Raw genomic sequence first — 15,933 nt, forward strand, 5'->3', positions numbered from 1 at the left:
CCTTGAGCTCACGTTGTAGCCCAGGCTGGCCTCGAACTCGCAACGATCCTCCTGCCTCAGCCTCCAGAGTGCTGGGATTACAGGCGTGCGCCACCACGCCCGGCAGGATCGCGTATTCTTCAGGAAACCTCCCCGAGTTCCCAGTCCTCCCGACTTACCATCAGCACCCCTATTTTTGTGTCTGATGTGTCACATTCTGCTGCACCTGCTAATGCTGAGTTCTCCCGCTCGGCTGTGACCTGTCCACAGTACACGGCCCACGTAGGCAGCAGGCCCACCTAACGTAAGCAAGGCTGGACGGGACTTCGAAGCCGGTCCTCTGGGTACCCCTGCTTTCTAGGAAGTTGTACCTCAAACCAGCGGCACCCAACCTGACACCCGGGCTGTCTCCGGCCATTGCCCCCCTGCACGTTCGTAGGGGAACGAGGAAGGGGCTTTCCAGAAAGACTGCGCGGGGGCGCCTACCCCCAAACTGCTTTCGCTGTTGCCAGGATGAAACCACGCGGTCACATGAGGCACTGGGCTGGGGGTACTTTTTATGGGGGGAGGCGGGTTCCAGTCCGGCCGGCCGGCTGGCTAGTCGCCCTTGGGCGCGGCCTTCACCCTCATCTCGGCCAGTTTGTGGGTGAGGAAGCCCCACTTGAAGCCGGCCGCGGGGTCCGCTTCCCTCGGCTCGGGGTGCTCGCCGGCCTCTTCGGCGGCCTCGTCCCCGGGTTCCGGGTCCGGCTCCCGGCCGGGCTCGGCGCCGCGCAGCATGGACGCCGCCGCCGCTTGCTGCTGCTGCCACCTGCTGGCGAACGCGTCCCAGAAGCCGGGGCCGCGCGGCTCCGCCTCCGCCGCCGCCTGCGAGGGGGGTCGCGCCGCCAGCGGGCTGCGGAGAGGAGGGTCAGCGGCCGGCGGGGGAGTCCCGGAAAGGGACGGAGGACAGGGGGCGGGGACAAGGGGCGAGCCGCGCTGCGGGGAGAGTCAGGACGAGGTCAGAGCCTGGAGGCAGAGGGAGGATTCGGAGCTCTGGGAAGGAGGGCAACGGGAGACACAGGGTCAAAGAGCGGACGGGGGCTGGGGATATAGCTCAGTGGCACAAGCGCCTGCCTGGCTGAGCAAGGTCGTGAGTTCGATCCCCGGTACGGCAAAAAAAAAAAAAAAAAAAAAAAAAAATTGAATGTTTGGGGCTGGGGATTTAGCTCAGCGGCACAGCGCCTGCCTGGCAAGCGCGAGGTCGTGAGTTTGATTCCCGGTACCGGAAAACAAACAAACAAAAACAGCGGATGAGCCTGGAGAGAGGGGGCCGGGATCCCAGAGGAGAGCAGGTTGGGGGGTTTGAGAAGGGATCTCGAGGGTGAGGGGCGACGCCAGCGGAGGGGAGTCGGAGGCCCCGAGTCTGGGAAACTGAGGGAGGAGCCGTGAGAGGGGCGCGGCCGAGGTTTGGGGCGGGAGGAGTGGGAGCCCGGCTCCGGGTGGGATGGGCACGTTTAGACCCTACTTGAAGGGAAAGGGACGACGCTGGGAGGGGATGCAGTCCCCGGATAGAGGGAAGGACGGCCCAGGGACGTGGGAGGAAACCGGTGGAGCGACTCTAAAGAAAGAGAAAATGCCAGACCAGAAGCTGGAGAACGGGGGTGTGGGGGGTGTGTGTGGGGGGATGGGACTCGGGGTGGTAGGCGGGAGGTGGGAAGGAAGCAGGGGTAGGAGGCGTGAAGCTGGAGCCTCAGGTCTGGGAAGCCTTAGGAACTGGAAGGGAGAAGTAGGAACGTGGGGGTGGGGAGAGATGGATGGGTGGGGGCAGGAAGGAGTGGTATGGGGGCTGTAACTGGGCAGCAGAAAAGGGCCGAGATGGCGGTGTACCTGGGATGGGGGGGTAGACTGACACCCTGAGCCCCACCCCCAACCCCTCATCATTAAAGACCTTCTAAGGATCGCCAGGAGATCTAGGCCAGCGTGGACTACATAGTGAGTTTAAGGATACCCTGAACTACATAGCAAGACCCTGGATCAAAAAAACAAGTAAACCGGGTGTGGTGGCGCACATCTATAATCCCAGCACTTGGGAGGCTGAGGCAGGAGGACTGTTGCAAGTTCGAGACCAGCCTGGCAAAGTGAGCTCAAGGCCAGCCTGAACTACAAAGTGAGACTCTGTCTCAAAAAGACAAAAATAAATAAATAAATAAAACTGTGTGGTTCCCAAATTAGTGTGCCTCAGGGTTCTCTGGCAACCCAGGCCTCTGTCTACACCTAGTGAATTCAGATCTCTGCAGGAGGGTCCAGGAATTTGCAAACACTCGAGGACCCTTTCCTCTGCGTCTGGACTCTGGGGACAGGGCCCTTCCCAGACAGCCCATAAACACCTTCCAGCACCTAAATCCCAACAGTTGGTAAATTCCTTGGGAGATCTAACTTAATCTCCCAGATAATGTGGCTCTACCCTGCTGAGAGAAATGGATGGTCAGGGGCTGCCTTTCCCTGACCCTCCGGGGTTAGAAAGACAGACCAACAGACCTGAAAGAACTGACCAAAGAGGGACCCCAGGCGCCACCCAGGACCACCCCGTAAACACACACATACTGGTCAGCGCAGGGCTCGGGCGGCAGCAGCTTGTCCTCGTCTTCCTTGTTAAACAGAGATGCCATGGTCAGCCAGCCTTTCACCCCGACGCCCTGGACCTGGGAGGGATGGGCTGGAGGTCAGGGAAGGAAGGCCCCCAGCACAGCCTGCCGCGGCTCCCCACCAGCTTCTGCCGGCTTTCTCAAGCTTCGAGTGGGAAATGTGAGAGGAACTCACCCGGCGGGCCAGCTGTGACATGGGACTGGAGGCCTCTTCAGTGGCTTCTGCCGTCTCAGATGCCGCTAACGCTGGGTTCTCCTTCTGGGACACAAGACCGCCGCCCCATGTGAGAAAAGCCCCGGAGAAGTGAGACCTCCCTCCCCGACCGCTAAGCAGATCCACGCAGACCAGGCTCCCCAAGTCCCATCAAATAAGCACACACCTGGACATCTTGCACTTCCACCAAGCACATGGAGAGCACACAGATGTGCCCGTGCACAAAGCCGCCACTCACGTATACGCACCTGTGGAGGAAACCCCCACAGGACCCTAGAGCACACAGAGCTGCCTACCCACAGACACGTCCAGAACACGTGGACAAGGACTGCCCGCTGATGCAGACGCACTTGTACGTAAGCATCCCTGCACACGGCCACAGCTCTTCACCTGTGCATAAATGTGTAGCGAGCCCCTATACAAGGACGTGCATGCACTTACGCATTCACCTGTGCACTTACACAACTTTACACAACTGCACATAGCGGCACAGAGGCCCATCCACGGCACACGGAATCTCTCCACCCATTTACGGACACCCAGATACACACGCCATACAAGTGACACCTGCAAATGCCAGCCCAAAGCGCGCAGGCCCGGATTCCTGGCCAAAATGTACACACCTGAAAATACCTAGATTCTGCTCCACCTGCACATCTACCTTCTCTGAGGGTTCTACACTGTGGACATTTCCACACCAGCCCAGCTTTGGACACCAACCTGTTTGGACACACACTTAATTCACAGTCACCCACAGAGAGGACTAGTTCTTGTCCCTGCCACATCTAATTGCATGGCTGCCGTTTACAATGGCCTCTAGACTTAAGACTGTTCTCAGTTTCAGAGCCTTTTTGATTCTTTTTTTTTTTTTTTTAGATGTCTCACTATGTTGTCCAGACTGGTCTTGAAGTTCTGGGCTCAAGCAACCCTCCTCCTTCAGTCTCCCAAGCGGCTGGGACCACAGGCACATGCCTCCACTCCTGTTTTGTTTTGTTGTAAATTGTGTGTTTGTTTTGGTCTTTTTGAGACAGGGTCTCGTTGTGTAGTTCAGGCTGGCCTTGAGCTCACTTTGTAGCCCAGGCTGGTCTCAAACTCACAAGGATCTTCCTGCCTCAGCCTCCCAAGTGCTGGGACTACAGGCGTGCACCACCACACCCGGCTGTAAATTATTTAAAAATCAGAGTAAAGCATGGTCTGAGTATAGCTTCACATGAGGCTGCTAAAAAGACCTTCGGTGTATAGGGTGTGCCTTTTCTACCTCCAGAAACAGGGAACTCACCATCTCGCAAGGCAAGCCATCCCACTCGGCCCTGCTCTGCCATTAGAAAGTTGGGTCCAGCTAAATATACCCCATGTGGCTACTGCCCACTGGTCCTAGAGGAATCTGGTCCATATGGGAGCCCTCGAAATCCACAGAGACAGTGGTCACTTCTCTCAGGACCTCTCAGTGGTCATTCATCTCTTCCTCCTCAGTTTTTTCAAACATTGTGTCTGTTTGCAACCCTTGAGCGCACAGGGCTTCTGCACAGATGTGCCTTTTCCTCTCTCAGAGCCCGGCCCTGGCCCCTCTTTGTATCTCATTCCTGCTCTGCCTCTGCCCAGGCCCAGCCTGGCGGCATAGAGGGTACCCACCTCCTCCGCCAGGTCCTCCTCAGATTCCCCGCTCAGGGTCTGTAGCACTTTGGACTTGTAGGTTTTCCAGAAGGCCTGGTTCATGGTTGAAGGAGAGAGAGGCCTGGTACCCAGGCACGGAAGTCGGTGGCTCGGTGGGCACCAGTAGGTCTGGCTTCAGGAACTTGGTGGAGCCAAAAGCTTGTTCTGGGTATCGGGTGACTTCATTAAAGATGCACCAACCTCCCCGACTAGCACAGTGCCCAGCAGGTGAACCTGATCCAAAGGAGCCTGAGGTGGGGGCGGGCTTCTGCTACCTCCATCCCTTGTCTTGACCTATATTGGCCAAGAATAATGAAGACATCTCTCTGGAGAGGATACCTTCCTAAGCCTAGGAATACTTGAGTTTGTCAGCTCTTCGAATGGCTCCAGAGAAATCTTGTATTCACCAAATCCTTGGGTTAGGACATACGCTGGCAACCTCTGTGCCTATAGCCACTCCAGCCAGGCCCTGGGCAGGGCCCAGCCCTGTGTCCCCTCTCAGGCTCCACGAACCAGAACAGGAAAGTCCCTAGGCCCCTGGTTGGTACCACGGGTTTACATTTCACTGCTTTGTCTGCCCTAGAAATTTAGTCCTTTCCCTGGGGATGCACGTGCCTTCCTCCCTGTTCCCTGGCAACAGGTTCCAAAGAGCTGGAGCCTCTGAATTATTGCTGAGCTCTTCTGGCCCGGTCCAGTGGAACTGGCTCTGGCCAGCCTGGGAGGCCTCAGGCCCTCTCCGCACTCAGCATACAACACCTAGGCTGTATCTCTGCCCTTGCTGCCAGCCCTCTTCTGGGAGGCCATGCTGTTTCTCTTCTTCCGGTCTTTCCTGGGCTCCTTTCTGGAAGCAAAAATAAAGCTGTGCTTCTCGGGTGTCTCTGTTTTGTTGTTGTTGCTTGTTTCTTTCAAGACATGGTCTCGTTATGAAGTTTAGGCTGGCCTTGAACTCACTATGTAGCCCAGGTAGGCCTCGAACTCGCTGCAATCTTCCTGCCTCAGCCTTCCAAATGCTGGGATTACAGGCATCACCACCACGCCCGGTTTTAGGGCACTGCTTCTTACCAAAGGAGCCAAGCCCTCTTACCTGACAGGGGGCCAGAATGCTGGGACCTCTTGGAAGGAAACTTCCTGCCGCTGGATTTGGGGGCAGATGGAGGAAAGAGACTCAAGGGAATGAACAACAGGAACCGTGAGCCATGGTAAAGGCTTTGTCAGGGACTGGAGGTATCTCTCGAAGCTTTGTTTGGGCCAGGATCTCAAAATTACTCGAATCATTTATTAATTTATTCATATCTGTGCCTTTGAGAGGTGGCTACTGCACCTCACTCCCACCACGGAGTCTTCATGCGTGGACACTAGAAAGGAATGTCAGGGCCACCGGGGGCGGGCAGAGGTACAGGCCCAGCCCTAAGCCTCCCAGGTACACGCTGTACATAGCCCGGCCGTGGAGAAGGAGGGCTTCGTGCCAGCTGTGAGCAAGCTTCCCAGGCCATTCCCCGAGCCCCGTCACTAACGTCCATGGCCACTTGGGGGCGCTCAAGAGGCGGGCTCTGTCAGTGACGTCATCAGAGGCGGTCGGGTCGATCCTGCTCCGCCCCCGGGCGTCTCCGACGTCATTGAGCGTTCCGGAAGTGCCAAACACGTGTGGCCCCCTGTCTGCCCCCGGTCCCCGGGCCGTGCTGTCACTGGCCATGGGTCGCTCCCGCCGTACAGGCGCGCACCGAGCGCACTCCTTAGCCCGCCAGATGAAGGCCAAGCGTCGGCGGCCGGACCTGGATGAGATTCACCGGGAGCTGCGGCCGCAGGGTCCCACACGGCCCAAGCCCGACCCCGACGCCGAGCCCGACCCTGACTTGCCGGGAGGCGGCCTGCATCGCTGTCTGGCCTGCGCGTGAGTCCCGGCTGAGCCCAGCCCCGGGCACAGGAAGGTCTGCACGGCAGAGGCCGTGAGGTCTCCGCTCTTAGGACCCGTGGGTCCGCCCACCTCCCATCCCTTCAGGGCGGGAGTCTGAGGAAAGAGCTAGGCTTAGGGAGATAGGCGTACCTGAGAGGCATCACCTCTTCTCTCCTCTCACACCCCCATCCCTGCAGGAGGTACTTCATCGACTCCGCCAACCTGAAGACCCACTTCCGATCCAAAGACCACAAGAAAAGGTATGGCGTAAGGAGAGGATTGATGAATGGGTGCTGCGCTGTCAGGGCTTGTGCTCGTTCAGCTCCCAACTCCTGTTCTTTCTCCCAGGCTGAAACAGCTGACCATCGAACCCTACAGTCAGGAAGAGGCGGAGAGGGCAGCCGGCATGGGCTCCTATGTACCCCCCCAGCGGTTGCCAGTGCCCACGGAAGTGTCCACTGAGGTCCCTGAGATGGACACTTCTACCTGACATGGCCTGAGTATGCAAGGCAGAGGCGCTGCCCGTGCACAGTGGTGCAAGGACTAGGTTGGGAGATCGGGTACCAAACCGTCTGGGGCCCTGGGTTTGGTGGATAGATTGCCCCTTCTGGGTACCCTCCCCCAATAAAGGAACCGGAAATGAGGGCTTACCTCTAATTTTAGCTTGCAGACCTCAGCCACAAAGTCCTGCCATAGAGGTTTCTCTGCTACTTTCTGCGTACAGGGTCCAGGATGTCTGATCCCTACTTGACCGACCTTTGTTGTTGTGGGGTTTTTTTGTTTTGTTTCGTTTTGTTTTTTTTGTACCGGGAGTCGAACTGAGAACCTTTCGCTTGCCAGGCAGGCACTGTGCCACCAAGCTCTCTCCCTGGCCTTTTTTGTCTTTTTGAGACAGTGTCTCGCTATGCAGTTCAGGCTGGCCTTGAGCTCACTTTGTATCCCAGGCTGGTCTCGAACTCACGACAAACCTGCCTCAGCCTCCCAAGTGCTGGGATTACAGGCGTGCGCCATCACACCCGGCTTGACCCACCTTTAGAACCTACGTTCTGGCCTTTTTTTCTGGGTCTTGCCATCTGAGCTGGAGCCTAGGTGCAGTGTGAAGTGGGGAAGGAGGATTGCATTTATTCTGCCCTGCTTCAAATAAGGGCAGGGACTGATCTCCAGGAAAAAAGTGCATTTCTGGGGCTGCAGCCCCCTGCTCTGAGTCACCTACCTCCACAGCCCGAGTGAGAGGCTGTCTGCTCCGTCATGGGACCTGTGATGGCGGCGGTGGCGGCTGCCCCACCATCTTCCACACAGCATAGCAGGAGCCGCCCAGCCCGAGGACAGCCAGCAGTGTTGCCACAACCCCAGCCAGGGGGCTCCGCGGCTCTGCCTTCAGCTGCCCAGCCACCTGCATCTAGTGGGGGTGCACGGAGGACACATCTGAGGGGCTAGTTGAGACTTTTAGGCAGGCAGGAGCAGAGAAGGTTCAGCTGGGTAAAGGAGATAGGGCCGCCATTGCTGCCCCAGGGAGATTCCACCCCAATCCCTCTCGCTTCACTGACTATCTGGGCCCTGGCTAGTCAGGCGGCACTGAACATGATAGCCTGGCTGTTGGGGGTGTCAGTCCGGCCATGACAGGGGAAGAAGAGGTCCGTGATGCTAGAAGACATACCAGGTAGGAGTACTTACCTGTAGTACCCGGAAGTAGCCAGGAGTCAGGCGTCTAAATCGCATGGTGGGGGGCACTAGTCTCCCAGGCGGCCTATGGGGTAGAGAAGCAGATGTGAAGGCCAGTGGTGTTCATGGTGCCAAGAAGTAGAGGGCACAGGGGTCCCTGGTCTCTTGTATGCATGACAGCCATGTCCTTGGAGGATGCTCACCGGTGCAGGCCTGCCCAGGTCTGGCAAGGGGCGGGGCAACTGAATCTTTAAATCCAGTCATACACACACCACCTCCCACCCCCGATGCCTGCTGTCCTGCCAGCCTTAGGAGCAGCTGTCAGGAGAGATCAGCATCAGGCCTGAGCAGCACCTCCCCCATCTACCAGGGAGACTAGGCCTGGTAAGCAGCAGAGGCCTTGGCTGGCAGCCCTCAGGAGCCGTTGGCATGGACCAGGTATTGGGCAGACCTCCCTCAACCCCAGTCCATGCCCTAGCCCTAGCGCAGATGATTGCATCCACCAATCAGCATTCAGCAAAGGAGGGACAGTGTGCTTCACTAGCCTTGTCTCAACATCAGTATACTTTTTCCACTTGGTTTCTGTAAGATCAGCCACTTGTACTTTTTTTTCTTTTTTGAGACAGGGTCTCAGTATGTACTTTAGACTGGCCTTGAACTCACTGTGTAGCCTAGGCTGGCCTCGAAAGAAGTGGTGATCATCCTACCTCAGTCTCCTAAGTGCTGGGATTACAGGCATACAGCGCGATGCCTGGCTGTCAGTTACTTCTACTTTGAGGGAGAACACATTCCACCTCTTTCCTGAGGATGGAGTTCCTGCAAGGGCTTTCCTCTCTGGGGACAATAATAAAAGGGTACCTGTATGTACCAGTTACGCTGCCCGTATGTTATAAAAAAAAAACTGCTGATCGTTGTTCTACATTACTTCATTTGGAATTGATTACATAAGGTGAAAAAAAGATGCAATTTCCAGAAGAGTATTTAGAATATTTGCATCTATAGAGAATGGAAGACAATGTTCTCTAGAACTTTGGCCAGCTCTGATGACCCTATCCCACACTCCTGCTTGGCATCAAACAGCAAGCTGCTTTCTTTGGGGGACAGACTCCAGACAGACTGCTAAGAAAACCTAGCAGTGGCTCCCACTGGGAAACAAGATAAAAACGTGCCAGGAACATGGCACGTCTTTTCATTTAATAACCTGTCATGCTGCCGGTCATGGCAGCGCACGCCTATAATCCCAGCACTTGGGAGGCTGAGGCAGGAGGATTGTTGCAGGTTCAAGACCAGCCTGAACTGCATAGTGAGACCCTGTCTCAAAAAGACAAACAAAAAGAATACAACCTGTTGTGGCCTTTGAAGTTTTTATAGCGAATACACAGAGCTTTATGTTCATAAAACCTTTTCCCCTTAACTGCCAGGAGCTGAGTCACAGAACAAGGGGACTGTTGTGCTAGCTGGGCCCCCAGTCCTAGGGGAGCAAGTGGTGGGGAGTTCTTGTTGCTTTCTCCTCCACAGGATTGTGAGTTGGGGAGGGCAGGGCATCCTGCATTCTCAGGTCTGCCTGTGTGCCAGTTCAGCATAAGCATTTGATGAAATGAGGATGGCGGAGACAGACCTGTGTCCACCAAACACTGTGGTACAGGCTGTCCTAGAGTTTATGGGGCTTCCTCAGCAAGGCTATTATAGGAAGAGGCAAAAATGTTACAGGAGGATACAGCAGGGATTGTTGCAGGGACACAGTTCAGGGTATAAGGGCAAAGCCAGAGAAGTGAGGGAGTGTTGAGATTCAAAGTCTGCTAATTCACAAATGAAGGAGGCAAGGCCTGTGGGGTTGGACATCTGGAGTCTGTTCCATTGAGGGAAGCAGCTCGCTGTTCGAACCAAGCGTGAGGGTGGGATGGGGTCATCAGAGCTGGCCAAAGTTCCAGAGAAGCTGGAAATTTCTTTTTCTTTCTTTCTTTTTCTTCCTTCCTTCCTTCCTCCCTTCCTTTCTCTTTCTTTCTTTCTTTCTTTCTTTCTTTCTTTCTTTCTTTCTTTCTTTCTTTCTTTCTTTCTTTCTCTCTCTCTCTCTTTCTTGCTTTCGTTCTTTCTTTCTTTCTCTTTGTTCCTTCCTTCCTTCCTTCCTTTTTCTTTCTGTCCTTTCTGTCTGTCTGTCTGTCTCTCTTTCTTTCTTGCCAGAGTCTTGCTTTATAGTTCAGACTAGCCGTGAACTCTTTATGTAGTCCAGGTTGACCTTAAACTCAGGGCAATCCCTCTGCCTCAGCCTCCCACACACTGAGATTATAAGCATGCGCCACCACACCCAGCCTTGGAGATCTCAATTTGTATATGAAATTATTAAATGATGACAAGATGAACCCACACTACCTAGGCTATTCGTGGGTCCAATAAATTGAGACTGTGAGTCTCTTGGTTGCAGGTAAGATAGTGAATGGCTTCGAAGGTTAGGTGTTGGAACACTGGGAGAGATTCTGAAGTAGGTGACACAGAGGGGCAGCTTCTGGGAAGGCCTCCCAAGCCTCTCCCCCACAGAATTAAAGCAATAACTCAGGTTTAATAACCCCACATCACATATTCAAAATACTTAGATGTCCTCAAGCTCTGTAGTCTAGGTGTCATCCTTTTTGAGAGGAAAAACTAGATTCTGAAACAGATGGAGAAATTGGCTTCAGCCGCACTGCAACTGAGTATGGGACTTCATTCTATACTGGAGAACACAAATTTGTGGGGATCCAAAGATGTAGTGGTCCACTGGCCTGCGAGGTTGAGGATGAATACTTCATATGTGCCAGATATTTTTCTAAGATGAAGGTTCTTAATCTGGGGTTCAAATTCAGGGGGTAAGTAAACTTAAATGGGAAAAATTATCTTTTCACTAAGCCTTGGCTAAAATTTACCATTTCCTTCTGTATTGGTTGAAATAGTAGCCTTCTCTTTGGCTTTGTTGCTAATAGAAATCACAGATATTTCCAAGCATGGTGGCTCATGGCTGTAATCCCAGCTATACAGGAGGCTGAAGCAGGAGGATTGCAAGCTCAAGACCCTGTTTTGTTTTTTTAAAGGAGGGCTGGGATATAACTTGTAGCTTGGTACCCCCATGAGTTTAATTCCTAGTACTGCCTACCTACAAATGGCAATTACAGATTTTCATATCAGATGTAGTTATTGCAATTATTGAAATGTTTATGTTCATAACTTTCAAAATCATGGCAGCTGTGAAGCCACTGCTGAACCGTTCCTGATGGCACTGCTTTTCAGACCCTCTTGTATACAGTACCTATGTGCTGGAAGGCTCAGTGACCAAATGATGAAGCTGCTTGTTCTCACTCTGGTGACCTAGGCTTCCTGCTCTTTCATTGTTTGCTGATCAATATGTGAAAGAAGGTGAATCAGAGACTACCCTGTAAGCTTAATGTTACTCAAACTGAGCAACAGTGTCCTGCTATCACTAAAGTGGGGTTGTTAACATTAGGGGGTGGGGATTTAGCTCAGCGGCACAGAGCCTGCCTGGCAAGTGCAAGGTCGTGAGTTCGATTCCTGGTACCGGAAAAAAATAAAACAAAACAAAAAACCAAAAAAAAAAAAAAAACCCAAAAACATGAAACCTGTCACTAAATCACAAATTTGTGCTGGGGATGTAGCTCTGCTGAGGTGCATGGCACCTGCCTGGCAAGTGTGAGGTCCTGAGTTCGATTCCTGGACCACAAAACCCCACAAATTTGTGTTCTCCTGTATATCTTTGTTCTGGTTTGTGTGTGTTTTGTTTTGTTTTTGTTTTTTTGTTTTTGTTTTTTTGAGACAGGGTCTCAGTGTATAGTTCACTCTAGCCTTGAGCTCACTATGTAGCCCAGGCTAAGCTTGATTCAGTGATCCTCCTGCTCAGCCTCCTGAGTGCTGGGGTTAGAGGCATGTACCATCGCGCCTACTATGTTCTGATTTTTGACACAGGGTCTTGCTGCATATTTCAAGCTGGTCTCAAAATTCTTTTTTTTTTTTTTTCCTAGTACTAGGGATTGAACCCAGGGCCTTCATCCTGAGCAACATCCCCAGATAATCTTTTATTTGTCATTTTGAGATAGGGTCTTGCTAAGTCCCTAAGTTGTCCAGACTGGGTTTAAACTTGCAACCTTCCTGCCTCAGCCTGTCAAGTGCTAGGATTATAGGTATGGGCCACCACCACATCCAGCTTTTATATGTTTTGACAATAATTGTTCTTATAATCCTAAGTATACGTTTTATTCCTTTTTTTTTTGAGACAGGGTCTTACTCACTATGTAGTTTAAGCTGACTTTGAACTCATAGTGATCCTCCTGCCACAGCATTCCAGGTTCTGGAATTATGGGCATGTACCACCACATCTGGCTATGAGCTATGTTTTAAGCTCTTAATAGGAGTATCATGGTAATTTTTTGTTGTTGTTGTTGTCTTTTTTGAGACAAGGTTTCACTATGTAGTTTAGGCTGGCCTCAAACTTACTTTGTGGCTGACATTCACTGGCCTCAAACTCACTGCGACCCTCCTGTCTCAGCCTTCAATGTAAGCTTTTGTTTTGTTTTATTTTAAACCTTTCCCCAGTTTTATTTTGGGGAGTATTTCTATTAATGAATGTTTTGTTTTGTTTTTTTGAGACAGGTTCTCGCTATGCAGTTCAGGCTGGCCTTGAGCTCACTTTGTAGCCCAGGCTGGTCTTGAGCTTTCAGTGATCCTCCTGCTTTAGCCTCCCAAGTGCTGGGATTATAGGCATGCACCACCACACCTGGCATGAATTTTTAATTTTATGAGTTTCATTATAGTAAACAATGTGTACTTAAAGGAAAATAAAATATCAATAAAATATTACAATTTTTAATATGTAGTGAGTGTTTAGAATAAACATTTTCAACATGAACTGTTCACTTGCTTACAAGATTTAAATTATAAATAGCTGGATGTGGTGGTGCACGGCTATAATCCCAGCACTTGGGAGGTTCACTCTGAGTTCAAGGCCAATCTGGGCTACATAATGAACTTAAGGCCAGGCTGAACTACACACCAAGAACTTGTCTCAAAAAATAAAGAAAATCAAAACAGCAGAAAGACATTCCTATGTGAAGTGCAATGAAAGTACAAACAAAACTCTACCACAGAAATAATCTTTGCTTCCACCGTTACACACCTACGGCAGTCTTCGCACACGACAACAACCATGCACAAGTCTCACTCTGATCCCACAGGTGTATTGTTTTCGTGTCTTCTCTGGTAGTACATACTTGCTGGTCGTCCTGTTTTCTTACAAGGTTCTTGTGATATTTCGCCTGTCTGTTCACTCGTCTGCTCCACAATTCTTTGGCGGAGTTCTTTGGGCAGATACAAATCATTACTCCTCTGTTATAATTAATCACTTATCAATTCCAGTCCCGATCCTCCAAGAATATTTCTCCGTGATATTTTGTGCTTGTTACTTCCTTTGTAAACTATGAAACATTATGCTTGACATGTTTAGGATCAAGTAAGATACAACCATTGGCCAACTTTTTGTGTTTTGAGTGACATAGTTGCTCTGTAACTCATCAATAACACCTACTCTGGCTTCCCTTTGTTGTGGCTTCATTTGAGGATTCACTGTCCATCCTGATTCTGTTTGTTTGGAGACAGAGTCTTGCTGTGTAGTCCAGGCCAGCCTTGAACTCACTATGTAGCACAGGCTGACCTTGAACTCACAGGATCTTCCTGGTTCAGCCTCCTACACCACCATGCCTGGCTTCACTATCAGTCTTATCAACATGAGGCAGGAGGATCACTTTGAGTTTGAGGCCAGCCGAGGCTACTGTTGTAGTCAAGGTTTGCAAGGGAAAAAATATAATACAGGACACATAATAGTCACCCAAAGAATGAAATACAAAAGAGTGCAGGAAATCTCTCCACACGCTACAGACGCAAAGAATCCTGCTGAGGGCCTGGATCTCACCGCAGTGTCCTGCATGAGTCCAGCTGAAGACTGAGAGCCCAGGACAGTGCTTCCCATGAGCCCAACTGGAGGCCTAGAGCCCACGACAGTGTCTCATATAAGTCTGCTTCAAGGATCTGCGCCAGTAGGCTGAGGGATCTGCACTGGAGCCAGGAAGAGACACAAAATAAGGACCAGAGCTCCTCTAAAAAGAACCACAGCCCTCCTCAGCAACAGTGAGGTACTGAGCTCTTCCGATGATAAGAACAGCCACGTCAGGAAAGCTAGCGTGACAGGCTTCTCCAGGAGAATCAACAGCACACACCTTCCCCTCCAGAGCCAGGAAGCAGTGCTCAAAGTAAGGACCAGAGCTCCCCAAAGTGAACCACAGTGACAGTGAGGTCCTGAGCTCCTCCAACCGTGAGAGCAGCCAAGTTCATATCAGGAAACCAGCACGACACGCTTCTCCAGGAGAATCAACAGCTCCCCGTCTTCCCCTCTCGTTCTCTTTTTATGCTGTTGGCAACAATCCTTAAGTGGGCCTTCCACACCCAGCACCACGCTGACTCAGTTCAGCTGGGTGTTACAAGTTGCCCACCAGTTGTCAATGCACCACAGCTACATCGTGAGTTCAGGGCCAGCCTCAACTACATAGCAAGACCCTGTCTCAAAAAAAAAAAGAAAGAAAAAAAACCACCAACAGTAACAACAACAAAAAACCCCAATCTTACCATCTGGTATAATGGTGACTGTATCGATACTACTTTGTTTTTCTTTGCCATGTAGGAGGTCAATGTTATGTTGTTCTGAAAAACAAAGATTGTACTATACAACTCTCTTGCAACATTTTTAAGGAATCTCCACTTTATTCTTGTAAATAGTTCCTGTACTGATCAACTGGTGTTTTTTCGCCAATGTAACATTTATGGGTACCTAGTGAACCAGTTATCCAATGTGACATTGCATTACTTTTTGAATAGATGGAACATATTTGTTCATAATGGCATATGGTTTGTTACTGCACAAATGAAGACCTAGTGGCTGAGTTCCAGTATAAATTTCTAAGTTCAAAGTTAAAATGTCTTTGCATCTACCAGGGCATATATTTTTATACCATATTTGGATGGTTTACTTGACATATAGTGCCAAAACTTTTTTGTGTGTGCCGGGAATCAAATTCAGGACCTTGTGCTTGCCAGGCAGGCATGTGTGCCACTGAGCTACATCCCCGGTCCCTTTTTATCTTTTGTTTTGTCTTTTTGAGACAGGGTCTCACTATGCAGTTCAGGCTGGCCTTGAGCTCACTTTGTAGCCCAGGCTGGTCTGGAACTTGCATCGATCCTCCTGCCTCAGCCTCCCGAGTGCTGGGATTACAGGTGTGCGCCAGAATTTTTCTTTCTTGGTGGGTCTTTTTGTTGTCAAAACGTGGGCAGTTTTGAAAGAAACTAAATCTCTTGAGTGTCAGTATTGTTCTGAAAATCTTAATGCCACATCTATCACTTCTACATGAGTCCCTTAGATTCTGATCATTACAATGATACAGTCCTGCCATGAAGGCTTTTAGTTCAGGTAGTGAGGTATCATGATATATATATTTCTGTGTGTTGCTATTGACGCATATAGAATGTTTTACTTGTATTTTATTATTAGTGTATTTCAAAACATCTTGCAGCATATCATTCATTACAGACAATTTCCAACATTGAATTGCAGTGTTGGCATTCCATAGGTTTCACCCCTGGCAAGAACCTAATAACATTTTCCAACCTAGTTCTAACGTTGGATCGTGCAGCTATACATGACCATTTCGTAGCATTTTGACTAGTCAGTATCTATGTACCTTACTGTTTTCCTCCTCATCCAAACCAAGGTCTTCACTCTGTGCTTCTCCACCTGTCATACCTTGCTACTTCTGTGGCTGACACGATCTAAGTCATCACTGGGAGCCGAGTCACCTGATGACTTTCAACCTCCTCCC

The 15,933-nt window shown here is 51.0% G+C and overlaps 2 protein-coding genes across 2 annotated transcripts; one reads left to right on the plus strand and one right to left on the minus strand.

Moving 5' to 3' along the window:
* Positions 1-116: 116 nt before the first annotated feature.
* Positions 117-4,737, minus strand: LOC102013790. Its single transcript, XM_013519664.1, has 4 exons — positions 4,450-4,737; positions 2,779-2,862; positions 2,563-2,660; positions 117-871 (listed from the first exon to the last, which is right to left on the minus strand). Exons 1-4 carry the CDS (start codon positions 4,531-4,533, stop codon positions 577-579), a joined length of 561 nt encoding a protein of 186 aa, XP_013375118.1. The 5' UTR covers positions 4,534-4,737; the 3' UTR covers positions 117-576.
* Positions 4,738-6,069: 1,332 nt separating this feature from the next.
* Positions 6,070-7,021, plus strand: Znf593 (zinc finger protein 593). The gene is made up of 3 exons (XM_005394844.2): positions 6,070-6,361; positions 6,562-6,624; positions 6,713-7,021. Exons 1-3 carry the CDS (start codon positions 6,162-6,164, stop codon positions 6,852-6,854), a joined length of 405 nt encoding a protein of 134 aa, XP_005394901.1. The 5' UTR covers positions 6,070-6,161; the 3' UTR covers positions 6,855-7,021.
* Positions 7,022-15,933: the final 8,912 nt, after the last annotated feature.

The sequence above is a fragment of the Chinchilla lanigera genome, unplaced genomic scaffold (genome assembly GCF_000276665.1).
Source record: "Chinchilla lanigera isolate Chin_1 unplaced genomic scaffold, ChiLan1.0 scaffold00051, whole genome shotgun sequence".
In the NCBI taxonomy this organism is placed as follows: domain Eukaryota; kingdom Metazoa; phylum Chordata; class Mammalia; order Rodentia; family Chinchillidae; genus Chinchilla; species Chinchilla lanigera.

Bases quoted from the DNA above. Each gene is read 5' to 3' on its own strand.
- LOC102013790 (XM_013519664.1), bottom strand. From the start codon at position 4,533: ATGAACCAGGCCTTCTGGAAAACCTACAAGTCCAAAGTGCTACAGACC. The intron at 2,863-4,449 runs GTGGGTACCCTC...CTTGTGTCCCAG, and splicing joins AGGAGGACCTGGCGGAGGAG to AAGGAGAACCCAGCGTTAGC. The intron at 872-2,562 runs GTATGTGTGTGT...TCCTCTCCGCAG, and splicing joins CCCGAGCCCTGCGCTGACCA to CCCGCTGGCGGCGCGACCCC.
- Znf593 (XM_005394844.2), top strand. From the start codon at position 6,162: ATGGGTCGCTCCCGCCGTACAGGCGCGCACCGAGCGCACTCCTTAGCC. The intron at 6,362-6,561 runs GTGAGTCCCGGC...CCATCCCTGCAG, and splicing joins CATCGCTGTCTGGCCTGCGC to GAGGTACTTCATCGACTCCG. The intron at 6,625-6,712 runs GTATGGCGTAAG...TCTTTCTCCCAG, and splicing joins TCCAAAGACCACAAGAAAAG to GCTGAAACAGCTGACCATCG.